General features: G+C 28.7%; 1 protein-coding gene across 1 annotated transcript in view; it reads left to right on the top strand.

Annotated features, from left to right (window-relative positions):
- na (sodium leak channel non-selective protein na) overlaps nt 1-21253 on the top strand; it is a 135694-nt gene that overhangs the window by 36687 nt on the left and 77754 nt on the right. Inside the window, exons 14-22 of the mRNA XM_085812895.1 lie at nt 1150-1287; nt 3546-3620; nt 5588-5719; nt 9295-9488; nt 12789-12896; nt 13033-13197; nt 16551-16730; nt 16834-16954; nt 18308-18439. Coding sequence (XP_085669021.1) covers nt 1150-1287; nt 3546-3620; nt 5588-5719; nt 9295-9488; nt 12789-12896; nt 13033-13197; nt 16551-16730; nt 16834-16954; nt 18308-18439 — 1245 coding nt within the window. The remainder of the gene's footprint in view (nt 1-1149; nt 1288-3545; nt 3621-5587; nt 5720-9294; nt 9489-12788; nt 12897-13032; nt 13198-16550; nt 16731-16833; nt 16955-18307; nt 18440-21253) is intronic.

The raw sequence follows: 21253 nt of genomic DNA, 5'->3' as shown, positions 1-21253 counted from the left end.
ATTTTAAAACATATGCTTGGGAAATCTGCTTGCAGTGAAAGAAAGTACAGTAAAAGTTTTGCAGAAATAAGGTACTTTGCTACCAAATTGTCAAAGGAAATGGCTGCTTTGAATCTATGTAAATTAAAGTATGTATCAGAGCAAAAGAAACAAAAATCTGCTTATAAGTACGTTTATTGGTTGATTTTCAGGATAAATACCTGATTAAATATAAAATATGTACATAATAATATTTATATATGTAATAAGTAATATTTTAAACTTTTCAGTCGTCATTTCTTTTTACCAGAGTTGTTGCTCTAACATGTAGATACCATAGAGAGTTTTGTAAGTAAAGCAAATTCTAAATTTTAAAAGTGAGATGAAATAAGTGAGTCTTGAATAATTTTTTTGTTAACATGGATACAGTGTAATAAAAATTAAACACCCTACAAAGTGGAAATTAATTTAAATTTCTGAACATATTTATCCTCTTTGTGGAAAATTTAATTTCTCTTCATATATATTTACTAAAATTTCCCCCCTTTTTTTTTTTTTTTTTAATCAATATACAATTTCTTCAAATCATCTGAAGATGTTACTTTAATTAATATTTCTAGTCAATTCTCTTTAATTTGAATTATCTGCATTCTACTATTTACCTGCCAGCCTTGGCGCATATTCTGAAAATTATTCCCCCAATAAGAAAAGATTGACTCTATAAAACTAAAAATAAAATGGCTGAACCGCATTTTCTTCCTTCGGCTTTACAAAAAGAATTAGCTGCATTTTGTTCTGATGAATATATAAAGTGTTCATCCATATTAGGCATGTTTTTCCTCCTGATTTTATGTGTATAAGAAATTTAATTAAATTTTATTTTTATATTGCTTAAGCTCAAACTTCAAAAAGAAATCTTTGGAATTGCATGTTGTATATAGAAAGTTTAAAAGCAATGTTTGAATTTTTGTGCTTAAAAAAAAGGAAGAAAAAAAAATAATTTTTAGGGTTAGAGATTGTTAATTCATGTGAGCTATAGCTTATGATTATTATGTATGTATATTCTTGGTGTGCCACATTAAGAAATAATATAAAAATTTGGTTGTAATAATCATAATTATGTAATACTAAACATGTAAGTTTGTTATATTTATCATTATTTATATATAGGCATTTATGTCTATGTTTCAAATCTTAACACAAGAAGGTTGGGGAGAGGTTATGAATGAAACTATGCTGAGAACTAGTAGAACTATTGGACCTCTTGTGGCAATTTATTTCATCTTATACCATTTGTTTGTAACTCTGGTGAGTAGATTTTCTGTGCATGCATAGTTATTAAACTGAAATATATTTATATAAATTCTTTTCTGTTTTATGTATATATTTCAGTTATGAAGTTTAGTTCATGCATAAACTGATCTGTAGAATCAGATGACAGACCCCTGTCGCATCTCAGTTTTTCCTTTAGGTTTAGGCGAGTTTAACCTCAAATCGGCTGAGTGATAGGCATTTCACATCTGTGCTTCAATCATAAACTTTTATTTTAGACCCAATATTACAAAAACCTTTTAGTTTAACAATGACAGAGAAATTAGCTTGCTGTTTCTGGTATTGATACCACTGTTCAGTAGGAGATTGTGATTTTCCATTATCTACTGTAGAACCATGGAATTTTCAGCTTGTAGGTTCTTTGTTTAGTCATTGTACTAAAATTATGCTCCTGTTTCTAATGTATTAAATTCAGCGTTTTTCTTTGAATGAGTGAGACTGTTTTGTCCCATTGTGCAGTTTGTTGAAAAAGCAGCTGTGATGCAAATGATTTCATTGCACTGAGAGATGAATTTGTATGCCTCAGTTCATTTGAGACCATATATATGAATTAAGCCATAGTGCAGTAAAGAACACATACATATGTTGAGCTGTAGATTCAAGGATTTATGGGCATATAACTTTTATAGGATAATTTTTTATGATATTCATGTTCCTATAACTGAAAGAATATGAATGACAGGTAGTGAGCCATGGCATGCCATCAGGTACTTTAGAACAGGATTGTCAATCAAAGATATCACTCTTTTCTTTTGCATTGATCAATTGGTAGTTTTTCAAATATTGAAACTATTCCAAATAAGTTAAACAGTTGTCTGGAGACCTATGGCTTGTTGATCAAGAATTCCACCTCCTTCTGAAGATTATTGTGTTGCTATAATATCCAAAGGGAATTGATAATTAACTTCCACAACTGTTGCATTTATGGTTGCAGTGTCATTTGGTAGGGCAGTGTTTGCCAGCTCTGTGTGCCAAAAGCTTCTTTGGAAGGACTCTATGCCCATATATTTATATAATATATGGGCATAGAGTATATAGCAACATATGTATATTAATAATATATTTATATAAATTCTTTTACCAATAATATATTTATATAAATTCTATACCAAGTGTTTGTATTCCAATAACCCAATCCAGAAGATAGAATTAAAGTGGTGTCATCAACATCTCAATTAGACCGTAACAGATTGGCATAGTATCCTATTAACGCATGAGCCCAGATTTGCCTTGCATATAAGAGTCTGTAAAGAATGACGCACGCAGAATCAGTCCCAGAACAACATAGAGCATCACGCATTCAGAGGTGGTAGCATCATGATGTGGGCTGAAATTCCAATAGAATATCGCACCCAGCTGCATGTCTTTAAAAGAGAGTTCTATGATTCCCACTGAAAATCTGGATTGCCCTTAGATGTTCTTTCTCTGCACATTTACATCTTCCAGCCAGTCTCAAATACTGCTGTAGTGGAGGAATAGCTATTGGTAGCATCTGCGATGGTTGATCACCTTATTGAAAGCACGAGTAGTTGCTGTAAAATTTATAGCAATGTCCAGGATAGTCACATGCATTATTAATGTAAATTTTGTTCATTTGTTTTTAGCTTTAAGAATCAATTTCCTAATGACCTAAATGTGATGTAAGTATATAATTTAGGAATATTAAGTATTTTTTCATCTTTGTACATAATGCTTTTTGTACAAAGATGATGCTTATTTTCTTTCATGCATAAACATTTGCTACTTTCATTTGTAATTTGAAGCTTTACTTTTCCATTTTTGTTGATTTAATCATCACGTGTTTAACTTTTATGAGCCAGTTGTATATATTAATATGTATAATACAGTATGGTAGAATTATACATAAAATGGTTGAAATAATTCTGAACTCATTCCTACCTAAAATAGCTAGAAAATACTTTTAGCTTGTTTTTAAAATTATTGATTTTTGCTATCTTTCATGATTTTTCTTCATTCCTGTTCATATTATTGGTGATGTCATTAGAGCCTTGCAGTTGCAGTCAGAAGCAATGCATTTTTTACTTACTTTAAATTGGCTAATATCAAATGAAAGCATCCTTCTCTAGGCAGATAATCTTTGAATACTTTGCTGTAATTCTCTAAAAACCATACTATACGTGATTCTAACCTATTATAGTGGTTATTAGCTTTTGATAATTTTCTATTGAAAATACCTACATTTATATCTGTATTGTCTTTCACTTCAAATTTAGATTGTGCTGAGTTTGTTTGTAGCTGTAATTCTGGATAATCTGGAGCTGGATGAAGACATAAAGAAAGTAAAACAGGTAAGTTTCATATATTAAATATTGATTTGTTAATTATCTTTTAATGTGATAAGAATTAAAAATCTTTAATGATTATTGGTAATTCAGCAATTATTGAAATTTTTCAGCAGTTGAAATGTATCTTTTATTATGAAATATTTTCTTGCGTTTTGCCCTTTATTCCAACAGTTTGTTTCTTAGTCTCATAGTAGCTTATTATTAACTAAATTTAAAATTATTTAAACTTGAGATATACAATCAGTTTTTTGAGGACTTAATGTAAAAATTATTGTGTTCTAAATAATAGTATAAAATTTGCATAATAAAAATTCAGAGTTATATTTTTTGCAAACTGCTGATGATATATCTGTTTTTATGACAATGTGTTTAATGAAATGTACACTGTGCAAAAAAAGGGGGGACATTTCTATATTTCCCGTTCTACTAGGCCATTTGATGAAATTCAACTTCCATTTTTCATGTCTCAAAAGTGTGACTTAGGATATGTATTAGATTTATATATAGCATTGTTCTAATATAGGTATTTTGACACAAAATCGAACTTTTTCTGAAATGACATGCTAATTTTTTTTCTATATTTCGATTCTACAACTGAAATTATGCCAAACTACCAAGCTTTGTAAAAATCGCAAGAGTAGTTTTTAAAAAATTAGCTTGAAGCTAGAAAATTTTAGCTTGAACAGCTAAAATTGTGAGAGCTAATTTTTTAAATGTTAATTGAATTTGGTATATATTTATTAAACATACTTGATTCCTTCTTCCAGAATTCGAAATTTAGGCTTAATCCAAATATAATTCGCCCATTTTTTATAATTTATTTTTTAAGTTTGTATTTTGAAATATTTTTCATAAATTTTTCAAAAACAATTTGAGTTATAACCTATAAAATTTTTACCATCTCTTAAAGTAGATGTTATTTCTAAGTATACCTGCAAAAAATTAAAGTTTTATATTCCAAATTTCCTAAGATATACATGAATTTACATATTGTCACATTTTGAAATTTGCCATCTTTTTTTTTATATAGCCATAATATAATAATGCCAAATGCGATTTACACACTTTGTGAAAATTATTTGAAAGTATGAACAATGACCATTTTTCTGCTCGTGTACAAAAGAAAAGGAAAATGTGTTGCTGAAAATATGTAACTGAAGAGAAGTTTGCCAAGTGAATTATTTTTGGCACTAACTGAAAAAATGGTGCCAAGATAAATTTTTAATTTTCTCACCAAAAATTACAAAATTTAATGTTTAGGCACAATTTGAAATGTAGAATCAAAATATGGAAAATAATTGGTATGTTATTTCATAAAAAGTTCGATTTTGTGTCAAAAAAATGTTAGAGCAGTGCTACACATAAATTTAATTTATATCCTAAGTCGCACTTTCGAGACATGAAAAGCACAATTTGAATTTCATTAATCAGCCCAGTAGAGCGGAAGATATAGAACTGCCCACCCCTCCTTTTTCTTTTCTATAGTGTACATAATTGTTTGAAAACATCTCTAAATGCCCCCCTAACAGTAACACATATTCTGTGTGTTAAAGAATCACCACGGTTTGGAATTGTGGACAATATACTAGGTTTGCAACAGTATTTTGGAAAGTTCTCAGCTTTCCAACATGCTCTTTCAACTTATATCATTTAGATGTAGCACTCAAATGGCATGGCCTTTTCTTTCAGCCTATAGTATTCATTCTTTATCAATGAACTTTCTTTGCAAATATTTTGTGTCAGTTCCATTTGTACAGTATGATTAATATAAAACTTTTTTCATAGCATAATCCAAATCATTCATTTATATTTTCTAAAGATTGAAATTGTGTATATGAATGCTATAAAAATTATGACAAAAAATAAAAATTTCTTATCCATAAATAACTTTTGAATTTAAATTTATGTTAGCTGTGAAATATCTCTGAATTAAATTATGCATATTTTTTATCTACCTTTTCTTATTGCAGCTTAAAGCTAGAGAACAAAGTGCAGGAATCAAAGAAGGTTTGCCTTTGCGTCTGCTTTTATTTGAACGATTTCCAGATAGTCCACAGATGAGTCGATTGAACAAAGTACCTTCTGAGTTTACTGTGCCAAAGGTTAGAAAAATAACAAAAGCATGTATTTAATACTAATTTATTCCCATTTTTAGAGAATAGAAAATTAATTGTCAAGCGCATTTAAAAAAATTGTTTCTAGTATAGACAAATTTATTAAGTAAGTTTTATTTATTGAAAAATTAGAAACAAGAATCTAAATGGGGAATTTGGGAGAGAGGCATTTTCAGTTTTTATATGTATATATTTTAGCGATTAATCTGCTTTCAAATGGTGCAGGATATTGGCAGAAAAAATTACTCAGACCATGTGAGAACTGTACTTTTAGTGATTTTAATTGTTATTTAAAATAATACATTAAAATTATAATTTTCCATTGATTTTTTAAATACTTTTTATTTGCAGCATTTCTTATCTTAAATGGCATTTCTCCAAAGAATTTTTTCTTAATATTCATAAATCAATTTAGTATTAAGTATACATTACTCTATGCTAGGATCTCAATCTCCTCTCCTTTTACATGCTTCTTAATAAGATTTTGCGCTTATAGAGTATCCATCTTCTAACCTCTCTTCAAAACCTATGACATCTCCCTATGACACTTCTCTGGGTTTTTTTTTTTTTTTTTTTTTTTTTTTTATAATATAGTTTACTGTTATATTATTTTAATGTTATAAACTTAATAGACTGAAATGAATATATTTCAAAAAATATAATTGAACAAAGAATAGTGATTGCATTATTTGTTTCAAATTAACACAGTAATATACATACTTTTAAACCAAAGCATAACATTATGAATGAATATTTTGACTTTCAGCTTTTGTAAAAAGGAAAGCAGAAAATGTGTGCATTGATGAATTTATTGACTATTGATAAGGTCCAGGCATATAATAAAAACTTTAACCATTCTTGAAATAATATAATACCATAATAAAATTCTAAGTGAATTCATATAAAACTTTATTCATGTTAAATAGCCAAATTTAAACTCAGTCGTAGCTTTTCCTTACGTATTGATACAGCAGGGAAGGGGTAGCTGCATGCGATATATTAGGAATTAAGTAATAGTCGTAGCTTTTCCTTACACATTGATACAGCAGAGAAGGGGTCGCTGCATGCAATGTATTAGGAATTAAATAATATGATTGGTGTAGGCAGGGTTTTTAATTAATCAAATTGCTTCTGTAAACATTCTAATCAGTAACAGCCATACTGGAAATTTTCCCATTTAATGATCAATATTTCCTTTTTGACGAATAATTTTCTGATTATTTTTTTAATCAGCATTTATTATAATGCTTTGTTATTTTCAACCATTGCTGATAGTTTTCCTTCAATTCCTTCATTTCCCCAATTGAGAACCACTGTAGTGGGTATAGATTTACACCCTAATGAATAATGGTTTGATATATTATTATAATCAATGAATCTTGACCTAATCAAGTTTCACTTCTGTGAAGTGATCTACAACTTTGTTTTGATTTCATAGTATCAGATCTTGAAGAAGAATCTTTATGTCTTTATTTATGTGAAATGCCAGATGCATTTTATATTTTAAATGTGCCATAACTATATGCATTCTATGTTTCATTAAAAATTAGATTGCTTATCATTTAGTAGCTGTGAAAGTGCAAATTATATATTTTAAGGTGCCCTTACATATTTGCTTAAAAGGCTATACCTGAATGTAAAAAAATTAGCTTAGCAAAACTGCATCAAGTGTTTCAGAAGTTTGTGGACAAAGATCATTATTTGGAGTCATTAGTAAGTTTAATGTGGGTTTCCTTTTCAAAATAGCAGCCTTCGTACTATATATACCATTTCCAGTGACATAGTAATTTCTCAAATGCATTTTGAATGTATTTCCGAGAGCTAATGTAAGATGTGGCAGCTTTAGCTTCCTGTTCCATGCTAAACTTCCTTCCTCCGGAATTTGCAGATTGTAAAGTTTACTGTATAGAGACTGCCTACCATTTTCTTCCAAAGCTTTCAACCCTGTATGTCTCATGTGGTCTAGCTTTATCCTAAAAAGGAGAAATCATTCACATGAAGCAGTTCGGTTAATTTCTTTTGGAAATTTCTCTCTTTAAATGAACTTTAAAATGTTAGTATAATAATTTCCATTTAGAATTTGCTTCTTTTCTTTGAAATCCATCATTACTATACTATTCCATGGGTATTAAAAAAATTAAGATTAACTTCTTTGATGAAGCAGAAACCTGAAATTTCTTTGAAGGCTTTGAATCCCTCTGTTTCCAGATGCTTAACTGATGTTTAAATTTGGTAGCATAATATCTTATTCAGAATTTTTTCAGTTGCAATCAGTCAATTTAAGAACTCAAGATCATTTTTCAATTGTCAAAGGAATATTGAGTGTAAATGGATCTTGATTTTTGGTTTATTTGAGTTTGGCAAAGTGCATGAGCACTATCTGCCTTGAAAGAGGGGATATTCATGGAGGCTTCATTTCTAAGGGAAACTAATTTGTGTTCATAATATGGATGAGGGAAAGCCATAAAAATGGCCATGCAGGGATGGCCATACATTGCATTTCTTTCACCTGGAATCAAAGAGGTCAAACTACTAGTGTTAAGTGAATTTACCATTTGGCTGCTGGTGGGCTGCAATGGATCTTGTGTTCTTCACAGGATGAATTTAGTTTCTATCTTGCACACATGATTTAAGTGTTTCTTAATGATTTCATTCAGAAACCTACTACTCCAGCATTCATTTTAACTGATTCATGAATTAATATGATCTAGTCTATTTCAAAAATGTTTCTGCTTTCATAATGTTCTTATTATTTATTATTATTTACAACTGCTGATAGGGCCCATTTCTTAGCTCATTCAGCACACTGCATTTATTTTCTCTTAAATGCTTTCACTAAGTAGGGCTGATCTGCGTGTTACTAGTTCACCATGTGCTTGTTGAGTCAGGTCAAACTTTTCTTTACCACTTTTGGATAATTTGACACAAAATTCAACAGCACTTATTTGTCTGCTAATTAATAGTAGATCCTTTTCAGCCACCAGGGTAATTTGCATTGCATTTCAACACATATAACAAACAGCAAATAAACGGTAATTCTGTGTAGGTTTTACTCACAGTAAAAAGTGCTATACTACCTATCTTCATATATGGCAATCACAAAATCATTTGAGAGTACTGGTGAGAGTTGTTAGTCCCTGGACTTTCAAAACAATCTGCAATTTTTATCTTTTTTTATTAATTTTGTATCTGCTTTGAAAGTTTGTAATGAAATTTATATTTTTACTTGCCAAAAAATAGCTGACGTGCAGTTGAAAATCAGTCAAGTTGATAAGCATTTATTAAAATAAAATTTCAAACTCTTGGTGTTAAAGAAAGTTATAAAGATTTAGTGACGTACTCGATGTACATGTTAATTTCTTACAGCACCCTGTGTTACACTTAAATTAGATGCATTAATTTCATTCCTCAAAGTAGAAGGTAATTTTTAGTTATGCTTACACTATTGTGTTGCCTATTTTGTTAGAGATGTTTCAGAAATATTAAATCCATGTTCATTATTTCTAAAATATTGGTTTAATTTATATAGGCCAATTTATATATATATGTGTATATTCATTTAGGTCAGAGAAAGCTTTATGCGACAGTTTGTTGATGATCAGCCTGAAGAATCCCCAACAATGAAGAAATTGAGTGAAAATGAAGACAATCTTGTAACATTTCGAAAATCAAGGCCTATAAAGTTAATAGCATCTCCTTGTAAAATTAGAAATACTACAAATATACTTAGAAAAGCTAGTGTCACTAATATTGTTATGTAAGTAAATATTTTTAATACCTATGGGACAATGTAGATAATACAATACACAGTACAAAGTTAAAAGTCTGGGCATCCTGTAATTGGAATAATCTATTATCCAGATCTTATGATTTTTTTGTGCGGTGGGGAAGAGACAGAATTTGGTGTTCAAGAAAAGCAAGTGGCTTTAAATCCATTTTTCTTCATTAGCTGAGGCTTCTTTTGCTGAGAAACATTATTATCCATTATACTTTTGAATCAACCTGCATCTTGTTTCATCTTTAAACTCTGTTGGCTAGCTAGCAAATAGCATTTTTGACCCTTAAGTGCTTCTAGAGGGCAGCATTTTTCTATCTTAGTTAAATTTTAATATTCATAAAACAGCAGTCATAATAATAGACTGAAGAAAATGTGTAAGTGTTTTCATTTGGTTCCGTCTATTATTATGACTCTGTTTTATAAATATTAAAATTTTAATAAAGTTAGTTAAGTAAGCAAAGTAACTTGAGATCTGCCTATGGAGAGAGATGCTTTCAATGAGGAATTTTTTTAGAAAAACTGTCTTATATCCACAAAATTTTAATTAAAGGTAACATTTTTGTTTTACTCTTTTCTCAAAACTGTACATCAGCCATTTGGCCATGGGTATTGAATAGTTGTACACAATATAATTTCGATATAAAAGTAGCCTTTTTTAAATTCACTGTGGCAGTAAGCCCATCTAAGAATTCTTAAAATATTTTTTATATATAATGTGTTGCATAGAGCATTGCAAGGTCATGAGAGAATAGGTCTGCAGATATTTTTTAAAATGCATTTCATAATTTATAATCAGCTATTCATTTCATCATGAGGATGGCAGTTGTGAATTTGAAGGACTTGATGATATCACAACAAAAATGCAAAATTTTCCAATTAATAAAATATGTGAAGAAATACTGAATAAAGATAATGTAACTGAAAAGTTTGATTTCAATGACAATGTTGCAATCAATAACCCATTAGTAGAGAGCAAAATCAATAGTATGGTTTTAAATTCAGAAAATATTGCCATTTTGTCTTCAAATCAAATTTCAGTTTCATGAGATAGGTATTCAACACAACCTTACCTTACGTAAAACTGAATATCTCTTTCCTGAAGAAATTGGATAGCCATTTATTGCTCAGCAAATCTCAAACCAAGAATATCTCTTTTTTTTTTTTTTTTTTTTTCCCCTCTTTCTCCAGTTACATGAAAAACATGGTTGTGTCACAAAAGAAATGAACCCAACTTAAGATGGATAGTATTTAGAAAATATGAAAGAAAAAACTTTAACAGAAAAAAAAATTTTAAATTTTCTGATGAATAGAAAATGTGATGAATGAAGATGAAGAAACCACTGAAGTATTCATTGTAATGGCAGTCTTTCAATCTTCAGTCAATTTAAATGCAGACTATATTGCAACTGGTAATGAAGAAAATGATAGAAAGGTATTGAAAATGAAAAAATTTAAATTCACTATTTAGTGAAGATTCTCAGCACTGCAATTGCAGGACTTGAAACAGTTTAACTTTGGAACACAGTATTAAAATTGCTGAACTAACACATGCAAAAAAAGAAAGAAAATTACCCAAACAACTTATATTGAAAGAAATATTTTATAAAAACAAAATAAATCATCATATTAATTTTTTTTTTATTATTTTTTTTTTTTTTTTTTTTTTTTTTTTTTTTTTTTTTTTTTTTGTTTAATTTAAATTTTTTGAGGTTACAAATATTATTTTTTTGCTATTTCTCAACTAACCATTACCATTTCATGTTTTTAATTTTACAATTTCTGCATGTCATTTTATGGGATTTAAGTTATTGATCTAAGATCTCAAACCACCAAAGTCCCAGTGAGTTCAACCCAACTTCAGGAATGAACACACCTTAAGACTTTGTACTGTGCAGCATATAATTTATAATTTGTTTTTAACATAAATGTGATAATCTCATCCCTCTTATTTGTCAGTATTGCACTTGATATATATATATATATTTTTTTTTTTGGGGGGGGGGTTAATAATACTTGTAGTTCTATAATTTTCATTAACATCATCATTTGCTTTTTTTTTTAAATCTAATCTTAGTTTTTTAATTATTCCTAATGTAAACTATTTGGCTGCTGCATTTGCTGTTTACTTTAGTTGAATTTTTCATTATAATTAGTTTGTGTTAAATAGTTTATCGACATTCTTATCATTTAACTGTAACTATTGCGGATTCAAGTCTTTGGTCATGAAAATTAAAAATTCTATTGTTAATTTGTTAGTATTTCATTTACTGTTTTGTTGCTGCAGTGAATTCAATTGTGAATTTATTTTAATACAGTTTTCAATTAAATAATTTAGTGCTTTTATTTCCTTTCTTTCATAAATAATACTTTAATTATAAATATTTATCTTTTTTTTTTTTTTTTTTTTTTTTTTTTTTTTTCTGGATATTTTGGAGCATTAGAGAACCATTTTTGAAAGTCTTCCATTTTTTGCATGCCACTTCCCTGTGCACTCATTACTTACCATATGAACCATTCTTATTACTGGTAGAATGCCTATTCATGTTTCTATTTATTTTGAAATTATAAAACACATTATAAGAAAGTAAGCAGTTTAAGAATAAAACATGCTTCTTAATAATAGCAGTTTGATACTTTTCAGTGGTAATAAGCTTTATATATATTTTTTATTTAAAAGTTGTTTGTAACCTTATATATTAAGTATACCAGCTAAAAATTTTATACTTCAAGATATCTTTGGAACAGTTTGCGATAAATTTATCACTGTCACTTGAACTACATTTAGTGATTTAAAATGGAGTAAGCTATTTAAAAAGAGAGATTCGTTTTATATATATATATATGTGCAAAAGGTTCTCTCAGATTGTTCATTGTTTATTGTGATTTTTAAATGTTCAGGACCATTTTTTAAAGAGGAGAAATGACAATGGGGTTTTTTCATAAGCACAAGGATATATCTAGTTTTGTTTATGTATTTCTTTATCTATGTATTATGAATAAAATATCAGAGACAAAAACCTTTTTATAATGGAATGCATCATAAATTAAAAGTTAAGGTTATATGAATAATTATTTAAGTTATAGCATAACAAATCTTTATGAATTGAGAATAAATAGTTATTTAAATAATAATATAAGAAATTCAGTCTGAATTAGAGCAAAATCCTAATTAAAGAGCATTGATCCAATGTTGTCTGTGTCTATTTTGCTTTAAACTTGTTCTGTGATTCTTAAATATTTTCCTTTCATTATAATAATTTTTCTGTTATTTGAAATTAGAGATTCAAATAATCAAAGACTACTTGTTGGTGATTCTGGTCAGATTCCAGTTCTTGGTAAAGGCCCTAAGCAAACTCAGAGTCAAAAAACTATTCGTTTGGATAGAAGGTAATTGATTCCACTCAGCTTTCATGTTACTTAAATTTTTATATGATGATTATAGAACATATATTTCTTATTGTTAGGAAGTTTTTAAAAATTTTTACCCAATTTATAATATGCAAATTATTATGTATATTTTTAGAAGTATGAGACGTTCCATGCGAGGCTCAATAAAAATTAAACAGACGTATGATCATTTACGTGAAAATGGTGATGGTGGAACTTTGAATCCAACTGCTTCTCGAAGTCCTCATGATTTTGATATTAAACTGCTGCAACAAAAAAGGCAGCAAGCAGAAATGAAAAGGTTGCTTGCTTTCTGAAGTTTAATATTATCTGCTGTGTATATTATAACATTTTATTTTTCTGTTTATTTACCATTGTATCCTTCCTTCAAATAAAAGCAGTGTATTTAATTTTGATTCTTTTTGTATACTTGCATTTGTATATTTATGTACTTGACTATTTCTTTATATCTTTTTTAAAGGTTTCACGATTATAATTTTTTTTAATTTAGTCTTCATCTAATACAGTAATATTTGTATGTTTTGTTGTATGTATAAAAAGAGTACTTATGCCCTTGGAAAAAAATTATTATTTTAGACATGTTGGTTTCAAATAACTCTGTTATTTGATAATCTTTTGTAGCAACTGCATTATTATTCTTTTCTTAGTGACATTAAATTTGTGTATATAAAATACTTCATTAATTTTTGTCCAATAATGTATTCAGCAACTCAAACTTTCAAATCTGTAAATCATTAAAAAATTTTTTTTAAAGCCAGATCCCTTTTTTTTTTTTTTTTTTCCAGAAAAGAATTAAAAGTTCATAGGGCATATTCTAATATTTTTCATGAAATTATACTGAAGTATTAGGTTACTGAATGGGGTTGATGGCAAATTTCCTTTCATGTAATGCATAATATCCGAATAAAATTATGTTCATATGATAGCAATTTGATAATTTTTCCATCACAAAAATTTCATGTAAATCTTAATTTTTAATATCAGCCTTTAATCTTTAAATTAGTTCAGTCTGTAAATTTTTCTGTGCACTTTTCATTCAAATGGCTTAATCTTCAATACTATGCTTGAATTCTGAATAAACTGTTTTTTCAAAAAGAAAATCCCCCAAATTGATTTTTCTTTAATTGATTTTTCTTTTAATTGATCTTTCTTTTTTTTTTTTTTTTTTTTTTTTTTTCTTTTTCTTTTTTCAATTTGGGGGATTTTCTAAAATCCCCCAAATTGATCTTTCTTTAAATAATTCATTTCAAAAATGAATTTTTTAAATGAATGTTATATTTTTAATCAGAGCTTCTTTTTTCATTTAATTTATTTTCATTAAAAGAAGAACCCTCTGCTCAAGACAGTATAGAAGAATTGAAAATTCATTGAAAGATATTTAAATTTTCAGGTACTAATTCTATGTTCTAGAGAAATAATTGGATGAAATACAGTAGAGTTCATAATCTATTAACAACAATATTTCGAAATGTTTTTCATTTAAAGTGGATGAATTTTATGTGAATTTAGTAGATAATTATTATTTTACCGAACTGAAACTTTTTTTTATTTTAAGTAATTGTGTGTTGGGAGAAACAAGTTAATTATATATATTTTAAAAATTTTATAATTTACTTTAATAGTTGAAATAGTTATTGTGCTTTTGTGATTACAGAACAGAAATATATAGAACAGCAATTTGAAAATGAGATTAATTATATGAGGCGAAATGGTAGTTCCACTGACTATTAGTTAAAAACTAGACTACAAAATTTTCTTCATAAATGTCTATTTTCAAGGTTGTATCTTTGGATAGCTAATTTAAGAATGTTTGTGCAGTTGAATGAAATGTGTTAAATTATAAGTTTTCTGACTGAATTGTAAATGCCATGATTGTGCTGCTGAATGAAGTCCAAATTTTCTGAATAACATAGCTGCAGATCATGAGACATAGGTATACTAATATTAACCCCTTCGAGCTGGGTAGCGAAAATGCGTGCTTATCGCGGAGGCCGGCAGTGTCTTCCGCGAGCGTCTCTCCAGGGCCGGGGGCTTTTTTGCCACTAAGCCTAAATCCATGAAATTTCCGAAGTATCAACGCATTGTTTAATAATGCTCTATAGAGTATTTAAAAGGCTTATGCTTTATAGATATTTATATATATATACTTTAATTACCTTATTTCTTGTTTAAATGCATATTTTACACATTTTATTTTAATTACTCACCATTTTATGACTTTTAACATTATACATCTGAAAACTAAATATATTAATTAAAATTCTCTTTTCGTATGAAAAATTTTAAAACAGGGATCTACACACAGTCCTACATTACATTCCTTGAACTCGTAATAACTCATTTGCCGTTTTGGAGGATTTTTCCAGGAATGTGAACAAACGAAGCATCGTCATCTCATTTTCTTATCAGTCTCTTCTGAACAAAGTTTTGGAAAATGTCTTTCAGTTAATCTTTCAGAATCAATATCTGAAATATTTTCCATCATTTCTGCTATTTCATGCTCTGTTAAACATTTTCGACGCTTCGACATTGAAACGGTAAAAACAGAAAGAATTCACGTCTAACAAGATCTAATTATTTTCTAAAAACTGAACTGTAAACCGAAATACTCAATGCTTTAGCGCATATAAAACTTCTACTTACAATAAACAACTACCACGTGCGAATAAAGTGCGATTTAAAGAGACGTCATAAATCACGCCATTCGGAAACATTTAGTTCCCCGTTTGTTTATATAATCAAAAACACGTGTATGTGAGTCATGCTTCTCTCATTTCAAGTAGAAGGTCTAAGGTACATGTATCTGAAACCATATGGGCATACAGTGCCATCTTGTGGCAGAAATTATAGTTTGAAAAACGTTCCAAGGTACTGGCACAAATATGTGACATTCGGTAGAAAACGCAACAATGCTCTGGCATGCCTGCGTGTCGGCCAGTAGATAAGTGCGTTCGTTGCTGGCACATATACATGACAGTCGGCACGAAGGGGTTAGTCCATGATTGAAATAGTAAAGTGCTGAGTACCTAATAAATTGTATGAAAGCAAGAAACACTTGGCAGTCAAAATCAAAGCAATGCCAGTGGTCTTTGTATAACATTAAATAAAAATTGTGCATAACTCATGCCCAGTAGATTAAACACTTCTTTTGCATTTTATTTGGATGATCTGAAAAGTTTATCTCAGAGATATCATGTAAGACCAGAGCAGCTAGAAGAATGCCCTTGATTTTTTCATCATGTTAATAACTTTTGTCATGAGACTATCATCATTCAATGTACAGTATTAAAAAACACATTTGCATTTTGTTATATTTTGCTACTTCTGCATGCGATATTTTCTATTTCTTTAAATCAAAACATTAATTAAAGAATGCTGTTTTCATGATATACCACCATTCCTGAAGACTGTGATAAGTTGTGTTTGAATAATATTTCTTTAACTGCATGCCAGCAAGCATTCTGTCCACTTTCTGATCATGTAAAGAAAGTGGTTTATAGATTACAAAAGAAATCTCATTTTCAAATTTTTATAAGATATAAATAATTTATTCAAATAGAAATTATTAATAAATGTACTTACTCATAATTTTAATGTGTATTTAAAAGTCATAATAATGTATGTTTTTACTAGAAATCAACGAGAAGAAGATCTAAGGGAAAATCATCCATATTTTGATACTCCTCTTTTTATGGTATCTCGTGAAAGTCGTTTCCGGAAATTTTGCCAGACAATCGTGTGGGCTAGATACGATCCTCATATCAGAGATCCTGTGACTGGAAAGGAAAGGAAAATTAAATACAAAACTTTTCAGTATGTTGAAATAATAATGGTTTCCAATTTTTTTTAAATAATGTAATTATGAAATTTCTTGTGTGTTAATTAAATATTATCTTTGTTTTCTTCTCTTGAGCAGCAATTTACTAGGCCTTGTGACATATCTAGATTGGTTTATGATTTGGATTACAACGCTGTGTTGCATTTCGATGATGTTCGAGACGCCTCAAAAAAGGGTTATGAATACTCCTGTATTGCAGGTAATATGATCTTTGATATGATACTGGATCATCAAGAAAGAATATGAAGATTATAAAACATATTATTCATAACTATTTAAGGTGATTCAAATGTGTAAATTTCCAAGAAATGTGCAAATTTCCACTTCAACAACTTTTACATTAATTGTATTCATTAATTGTATTCATTAATTGTATTCATTTATTGATTGGTCTGGTACAGAAACTGTCTATTTCATTTGCTATAGAGCAGACCTTGAAATTATATTTAATCTTGTTTCAATCAAGTATATATTTAATCTTGTTTCAATCAAGTATTTAATAAAGTTATCTGAATTATGAAGTCACAGTTGCAGTTCTTTAGGTAGGGTATGGGCACAATGAATGTTTTCATCAAGCATTCTTTCAAATAGTTCTTCAATGATGGTAGTATTAGTGACTCTTAGTGTATTACAAATGTTCTTTCCTAAAAGACTATTTGTGATGCTTCCTAGTCGTATTTAAATACTGAGGCACATCTTATTAACAAGATTAACCCAGATAAAATAAAAACTTATTATATTTCAATGCTTGAATCATTTTTGCCATGATGAAAAATTCCTAAAGTTGAAATATTTTGGTTTAATGGCATATAACTCATGGAGGAGGAGGTGCAAAAATTTATTGGTAGTCAGAAATTATGTCACCTAACTCTAGAATGGGGATTAAAATTAACCAAAAAGTGCAACCATAGTTTGACATAGATTTTGATTAAAATATTAACAGTTTTGATGGCAATCAGATACATACCCTTCTTCTTTAAGAACAAAAAGTTTTGTTGAAAGAGGAGAACTTGTGTGTGATCACCCTGAAACTGAGGGAATTTTATTGAAAATCTGCAACAATTAAAGTTGATTTCTTTACCTAGTTAATTTTTACATTGGCTTTTTTTTTCTGTTCTATTTAATCTAGAAAAGAGGTTTAAAATCCAAATCTCAGAGGTCAAAGAACTTGAAAATGTATAGGTGATTCATGATCCATGTAGTATTTATTGCATGCTTTGCTATAACAAAATTATTTCTCTGAATTTTGAATAATTATCAGTCTTGCTATAAAATTTGCACAATTGTTTTAATGCATCACTATGATTTAGTTTTAAGAATTTTTATACTATTGTTCTCATTGAGAATGAGAAAATAAAAAAATCTGAGCATGTACTAGGTAAGCATTATGTCTAATAAGGGATTATTGTTGTTGAAATTCATAGTTCTTCAATGAATAGTATGTTAGTATTTTTACAATCTTAGCATTCGTTTTCAATGATCCTGTATACTGTTTGGAATACTTAGGTAGAATTTCTTAATTGTTAATTTGTTTTTTTGTTTTTCCTTATAGATTGCAGAGTACGCATTTGTAACTGCCATGAGTCTTGAAATTATTCTTAAAACATTAGCAGATGGTTTATTTTTTACCCCCAAAGCATTAATAAAAGATGCTGCTGGTGTCATGGATTTTTTCATATTTGCTGTGAGAAACTCTTTTAATTTTTTCAGTTATTAATATATAGTGTAATATTATAAATCTGAAAGCATTTTATAGATTTTTTGAATTGAATTAAGTGACAGTTCTGGAAAAACAAAAAGGTTTATGAACAATACAATTTTTAAATTATAAAGTCTATAATTTTATTTAGAAATAACATAAGATTCCAGCGGCAAAACTTTATATATATTATTCCTTCTCCTAGTTTTCAGCATTTTATCAGTGTTAATTATAAATATTCAACATGAAATTAATAAGTTATTGTTTCAAATTTTTTAACATTGACTTTGATTCAAATTATTAATGTAAAGCAGAATAGCAAAATAATTACCGTATTTGACGGCATATAAGACGCACTTTTTTTCCTAAATTTGGTCTCAAAAAAGTTACCTGCGTCTTATACGAGAAGGACACAGGTTAACTCTCAATACTGAATGCTATTTTTAGCCCGGATAAAGATCTAGACACACATAACGTTTTCTACATCTACATGTGTGTGGCCTTCTAAATAAGGGTGCGTCTTATATACCGTCAAATACAGTAAGTGAGATTCTTAATATTTCTCCTTTTCTAAACAGTATTCACTAGAATATTAAAAAATCTATCAATCTATTTTACTTTAAGCAGTTTATTATTAGTAGTGTTAATGATAGTATTCTTAATATGTTCCAGATATATGTATGTATTATATCTGTAGCTACATCAACTCTGTTATTTTGCATTTGATGAATAACTTCTATCAGTTCTCTTACCATTCCACTCAGTCACTAAACATGAATCAATGAAGCCAATACTTTTCAGAATGCTAATCAATATTATTCTTCCAATTACTTATGACAATCTTCCATTGTCAGGTAGTTCTCCTAAGAAATTATCAATCCATATGTTCAGTGCTGCTTCATGTAGGAAGATGTGTCATGCAACACATTTAACAGCACTTCGTCTGAAAATATAAAGAATACTAAAAAAAGAACAGTATCTTAGATATGTACAAGTAGTTTGTAAAGTGTGACCTAGGAATTATACTTCACTTAGTTCTTTGATGTTTCAGTTTTAAGTTGCTCAAAATAACAACTGAACTTAGTAAAGCATTCAAATAAACTGAGCAAACATTTTAGAAGGCAATCTTATATTTACTAAAAAAAATTAATTTTGATAACTTGCTTATCATTATTATCATTGCCAGAGTCTTGAAATTAAAATTAATATCCTCATTTGGGAGTCACGATATTGAGTAACTAATAAATTGTCTTAAGACTGCTGAAATACCCTTTCAGTTAAAATGAAGACCTAGCATGATTCAATTTCAAAGGGGTTTGGTTTTTTTTTTTTTTTTTTTTTTTTTTTTTAAATCATTATTCTATTTCAGTACCTTTAGCAGACAATAAATTCAGAAATCTGAAGGAAAATGAATGAAGAGAGTGAAAACTTTAAAATACAAGCAAACATTTTAAATAATCACATAATGGAAGAGGAGAAGACAGTAAGTCTTTTGCTTGACTGTAATGCAAGATGCAAAATGCAAGATGAAAGTTGGATGCTAAGAAAGCTTGTGTTTAAAATGCTAATGTAGTTCAAATGTGCATTGCATAGAATATGGAGTGGTAAGTTTGGGGAAGTGCTCAGATGAGCTGTTTGTTGAGTTTGTCTTTAATTTGCAAGCACCTTGATCTTTCTATTTTCTTAATTTATTCATTCTAATAAAAGTTATGTGTGTAAAGGAACTATTCTGTTTTCTGCCAGTATTTTATATTGAACAGTATTTTTTTAAACTTCTAAATGTGGAATTTTTAAAAAGACTGGGCATTGATGATGGATAGCAGTTGCAGTTTAAGCTAACTCCTTGATCATGAGAACAGACAATGCTATTAATAATTTTAAAAGTCGTCAAGGCTTTTATGAATCTAAAATTAATTCTGCTTCATAAACAAAGGAATCTAAAAGATTACCAACTGAAAGCAAAAATAACTTTCAAAAATTTCCAAAAGAAAAATATTGAATTATCACATGATGTCTTTAAAAAAAAGGGTTGTTGCTGCAAAATAATTATAAATAAAAAGGATGAAGAATTAAAGTCAAATTTTAATATTATTATTCAGAGGCATGGACCACAGAAGAAATAATATGTAATCAAAAGAAGAAAAGAGGATGCAATTGCTGAATTTCATATTAAAACATAAATTAAAAATAAATATCTTTTTGGATTTCATTGTGAATGTCTCTCTTAAACCAACCACGATAAACTTCTAATGGTAGGAAGAACTTAGCCATTATCCGAAGAAAGTTCTTGAGTCACTTTGGTGGGATTTGAAGAGTGCCATTTATTATGAACTTCTTCGACAAATGTGGAACAAATAATTCAACAAAATATTGTTCCCAGATGTATACACTGAAAAAAGCAGTTGCAAAAAATGGTCATTGAAATGCTTAACACTGTAAAAAAGCTATTGTCTTTATATAAATTATCACAATTGGTGCATTTGAAGCTGAATGAGCTTTTAACTCAATGAACAATATTAATTCCACTGCAAGGAAAATCTTTGATTCTACAACATATTTTGGATTTAATAATAGTCTCCATAAAAGCAAAATCTTAAAGAGAATTTAATCCTAAACCTTATATATTATTTTTTAAAACCGTTAGAGCCTTCCAGGGGTTCAGTTGACCTAAAAAAGAGGAAAATAATGTGTGACAGCTTCTGGCATAAATCATGCTGCATAATTAAATGTATTCATTATTTTGTGTAACTTCTATGATTATTTGTGATGTTTCTATTTATTAGTATCAGCAGTGTGTTT

Source organism: Stegodyphus dumicola, chromosome 3 (genome assembly GCF_044657685.1).
Source record: "Stegodyphus dumicola isolate Sdum_Otavi_A_Nest chromosome 3, ASM4465768v1".
NCBI classification, from domain to species: Eukaryota; Metazoa; Arthropoda; class Arachnida; order Araneae; family Eresidae; genus Stegodyphus; species Stegodyphus dumicola.
This window is presented reverse-complemented; position numbering and strand designations above follow the sequence as displayed.